Source organism: Rattus rattus, chromosome 8, assembly GCF_011064425.1.
Source record: "Rattus rattus isolate New Zealand chromosome 8, Rrattus_CSIRO_v1, whole genome shotgun sequence".
In the NCBI taxonomy this organism is placed as follows: Eukaryota; Metazoa; Chordata; class Mammalia; order Rodentia; family Muridae; genus Rattus; species Rattus rattus.
The window spans coordinates 15,330,613-15,335,272 of NC_046161.1; the positions used below are offsets into that span (position 1 = coordinate 15,330,613).

The 4,660-nt window shown below is 39.2% G+C and overlaps 1 protein-coding gene and 1 pseudogene across 1 annotated transcript; both read right to left on the reverse strand.

The window, feature by feature from the left end:
• Positions 1 to 844: 844 nt before the first annotated feature.
• On the reverse strand, positions 845 to 1,641 carry LOC116908095 (annotated as a pseudogene).
• A 754-nt stretch (positions 1,642 to 2,395) lies between these two features.
• On the reverse strand, positions 2,396 to 3,337 carry LOC116907018 (olfactory receptor 7D4-like). The gene has a single exon (XM_032909956.1). The coding sequence runs from the start codon at positions 3,335 to 3,337 to the stop codon at positions 2,396 to 2,398; it is 942 nt and encodes a 313-aa protein (XP_032765847.1).
• Between the last annotated feature and the right edge of the window lie 1,323 nt (positions 3,338 to 4,660).

A 4,660-nucleotide genomic window follows, 5' to 3' on the forward strand; every position in this document is an offset into this window, starting at 1 on the left:
AGAATTCAAGGCCAGCCTGGTCAACAAGTTGAGTTCCAGGACAAGCAAAGCTACACAGATAAACCCTGTGTGGAAAAAATAAGGGTTTCCTCAGATTTTTCCTTTAGGAAGTAATGTAAAGCAAATAAAAGTTATATGTAAAAGTATCTTAGGAAAGTAGAAGCCAGTGGAATATACCACTTCTATACTAGTGACAAATTTCAAATCAAATTCCAAAGAATGGCAACTGGCTAATTTTAAGCATACATGTAACTATTGTCATTTGGTGCCTAAAAGATGTAAAAATATAATCACAACTATTTTATGAAAATTATGTTTTCATATAAGGAGATACCTCTAAATTTAGCTCCTGGTGGCTGTCAAATATTCTCACCAACATTGATTACACATTCATTTTCCACCTGTAAGAGCACCACTGGGTCTAAATCAATCAAAGAAGTAAGAACGTAGGCCTTGTGTTGATTTCAGTGACAGTGCTGCCACAGTAAGACACCATTTGGGATTGAGAAAAGAGAAGTAATAAAGAATTTCCAACCCATGTTCCTTCACTTGTGTCTTAACCATTACATAGAATGCTCGGGGGAAGCCATGATGTCGAGGTTCCCGCCATTCTCTGCTTTTAGTGTTTCCCTATCCGTGGGAAAAATGTAATGCAAGATCTGTTAAATAGACATCCTTTCCAACTTACAAGAAAATAATCTAGAGTAGAACGCCAAGACCCTATCGGATGCATTTGCAACAGTTTGTCCCTGTGAGGGCAGAGAGGAGGAGAAAGCACAAGGCTGCTTTCTACAGGAAACTGAGGCACAGAGAATAAGACCTTCTCAGGCAGTCATGACCAGAGCAAAACTGAGAGAGCCATGGATTTTATGCTTCCCTCAAAGCTGATTCTCAGACAATTATTTCACAGCATGTCCTTAGTCACTGCTATCATTGTCATCGTTGTCATCATTTAAAGGAGACTTCAATGACTGACTGTAAGAGTCTGATCTAGTTGGCTGACATGCGGCCATGTCCCCCGTGGAAAACAGAAGTCACAAATCCGCATAGGCTTAGAAGGCAGGCTGGGAAGAAGAAATCTCTTTTCAGAGCAGGGACCACAAACAACAAAGCCACATTTGCAGCAATGATGCCGCCGATTCAGGTATGAATTTTGCTTTCAGACAGTGCATACACACGGTGGTCTCAGAGTCAGGAACCCATTCAGCAGCGTGTTCATTGCTATGTGTCTTTCTACTTTTGGAGAATAAATCACTGACACACTTATGTATGTGGTTCATCCACTCTGACTTTTCTGTGGCAGTGGCAGCATAAACTGCAAAGGACTTAGTCTGTGTCTTAATAAGTCATCCATTCTGTAATTCCTCTGCATCTTTGATAGAATCAATGGTGACATTTTCCAAGGGAATGACATATTGTTTGTTGTATTTTTTCTTCTGGGTAACAATATTGCCGTATACAAGAATATCATTAAAATAAGAAAAACTGCCTTGCTTTAGGCTTATTTCTGCACAGCTTAGTCAATACTCCTCCAATAAGCACTGGTCCAGGGATGGTCAAGGCTGACCGGCTGCCAAAACAGTTCTCCACAATACTTACGCATCTAGTATTTGCTTCACTGTTTGCCAGTCGATCCACCATCTTTTGCTAATAACCCGCCAGAACATGGGCCACGGCGCCAAGGGTGCGACTTCTCCTCATCGCCAAATCCGGGCACGGACTTGGCCTGCTCCCCCACCCCAACCTCGCAGGGCACGGTGGGCACAACCACTGGCAGGTGACTTCACCACCCCTCCAGTTCCAGAATTTTATCTTAAAGCAAAATTCCAATGGGATCCTCACCATAGGTCAGTAACAATCACCAATCACCATCTACGTTTTTATTTTGAGGTACTAGAGAGCAAGTTCAAGGACTCTTGCACAGTATACAAAACCCAGCTACCATCTTGACTAATAATAATGACCAAAACAAGGCTCAATAAATATATTTTGTAGAGAAAAATAAAGTTACTTTGATAAATATATATTTAATAAATTTTTCGCTGACAAAGACCAAAAACAAACAAACAAAAAAAGCCAGCAAGCATTACTGTGGAGACAGTGACTTAAGGAGTTGAGCTAATATTATATAAATATATGTCTTATCTCTCTTTTACTGGCTGTGTTTTCTACTTTGCCCCTGCCATGCTTGTAAGTATATATTCTTGAAATTATTTACATAAGGAATCTAGTTGCTGACTACTCAAGATTCACTTTGTTTCAATTTTATCTATTGTCATGAAATATTTTCTTCTTGTACTTCATGAGTAACATTTCTTCTCTGTATCTTAAGACTATAGAAGAATGCCACTTGTGCTAAAATACTCCAATCATCAGCCCTCTAGATTCTATTATCTTAATGAAACCTGTCTCTTATGGTATGAAAAAGTCTTCTAAGAGCCTGTTTCAAGTCTTTGTTCCTTAGACTGTAGATAAAAGGATTTAGCATGGGAGCAACCACAGTATACATCACTGAGGTGATTGAACCCTCTCTGGATTTATAGGATATTTGAGAAGTGAGGTAGACCCCAAGGCCTGTGCCATAGAACAATGAGACAACTGAAAGATGAGAACCACAAGTAGAAAAGGCTTTATATTTCCCCCTAGCAGATGAAATGCCCACTATAGAGTTGATGATTTTAGAATATGAGAAAAGAATCCCAGACAGAGGAATAATACCTAGCAAACCAGTTACACAGTAAAGCAGGACATCATTGGCATATGTGTCTGAGCAGGCAAGCTTGAGGATCTGAGCAAGTTCACAGAAGTAGTGGGGGATTTCTGTTTTCTTACAGAAAGACACCCTCAAAAACATTAAAGTTTGCAACAATGAATAGGCTAGACAGATTAGCCAAGACAGTAGAAGTAGAGTACCACAAAAGTGAGGGCTCATGATAATCATGTAGTGCAAGGGGTGACATATGGCCACAAACCTGTCATAGGCCATTATAGTCAGTAACAAACTATCTAATCCAGAAAAACACATGAAAAAATACATCTGAGTGAGGCAGCCTTCGTATGTTATGGATATATTCTGTGCCTGGATATTCACTAACATCTTGGGAACTGTGGTGGATATGAAGCAAATGTCTGTAAAAGATAGGTTAGAGAGAAAGAAATACATTGGAGTGTGGAGGTGGGCATCAGAGCTAATGATCAGGATGATCAGCATATTTCCTATTATGCAGACCAGGTAAATGAACAGGAACAGCGCAAATAGAATAGGCTGGATATCATTTTCTTTTGAAAGTCCCAGAAGGATGACTATTGAAGTAGTTGTGATGTTTTCTGGCTCCATATAATTTACAGTCTTTACCTGGAAATAAGCAAGCATAGTTACTTACAATGAATGCATCATTCATTTCAAAATCATTCGTGGAACATTATATTTTATCCCATTTTTATTTGCTTTACTGCCCAAGACTACTCATTCTACAACAGCTACCCACAATGCCTTGTCTATTGCAACATTCCTAGCTAGTAGTAATTGGTATCTTCTATAATATTTCTAAGAATAAACCCATTTTCATGAACATCTCCCATCTACTTTGTAGTAAGTGCCTGTAAGATTCCCAGGAAAATGTTGGACAAGCAATTATTGGACTATAGAGTTTGAAGATATTACCTTATGCTTTTGCAAGACTATCCTCTTTCATTTGATTTGAAGAAGGATATTTTGAAAATATTTTATAGGAGATTCTACTATTGTTATGTTAAAATTGTCAGTCCTAATTTATCCTTCTAACTCCATCATAATATGCTTAATCCAAAAAGATTAATTCAAGAGATCCATCATATATTAACTTATCATTTGCATGTTTATATTCTCAATTTTTCTTATATTCAAGCAACTGTGTCTTCTTCATTTCATGTCAGAATTTCTATCCTGCAATTGGATTTAACAATGAGTGCTATATTTCATGGATTTAATGGACTTCACCTTAAAAGTATCTTTGCTTTTCATGCACATAGCTTTATTTTGATCTTTAAAAATTTGAGGAGAATTCAAATAAATAAGAATAAAACAAAAATAAAAATCTAAAACAAGGGCTAGTCTGCTCCCCCAGAAGATGCTATATCCTAAGGCATACCAGAGGATTCACTGCATTTGGTATTTGGTAAGATCACTCCACAGGGTCCCACAGCTGCCACTAGGGACCATTGGAATCAGGGACCCACCATCTCCCCAAAACCTCCAACCGCTGAATACCAGTCTCCTTCTGCCTGGTCCTTTCGTCTGGGATAGAGTGCTAGCTAATCTACTTCCTGAAACAGGCTATATCCTGAGGATACCGGAGGATCCCCTACAGTCAGCATTTGAGAATCTGCTGCACTCAGAACATTTAACATATCTTGAAGCATACCAGAAAAACCACTGCACTCAAAACATTTCATACCACATCCTTGGCATCCCCAGATCTGCTACACCCACGGAATCTGACACCACAACTAGAGACATCCCAGGAGATCCACTGAACCCAGAACACCACAACTTGAAAACATCCCAGGAGTTCCTCTGCACACAGGGCTACTGGGCAATTGACACCACAATCTGAAGACATCCTAGGGGTTCTGTGGCATACAGGGCAACTGATCCAAAAGACTGAAAGCCTCCCTGAAG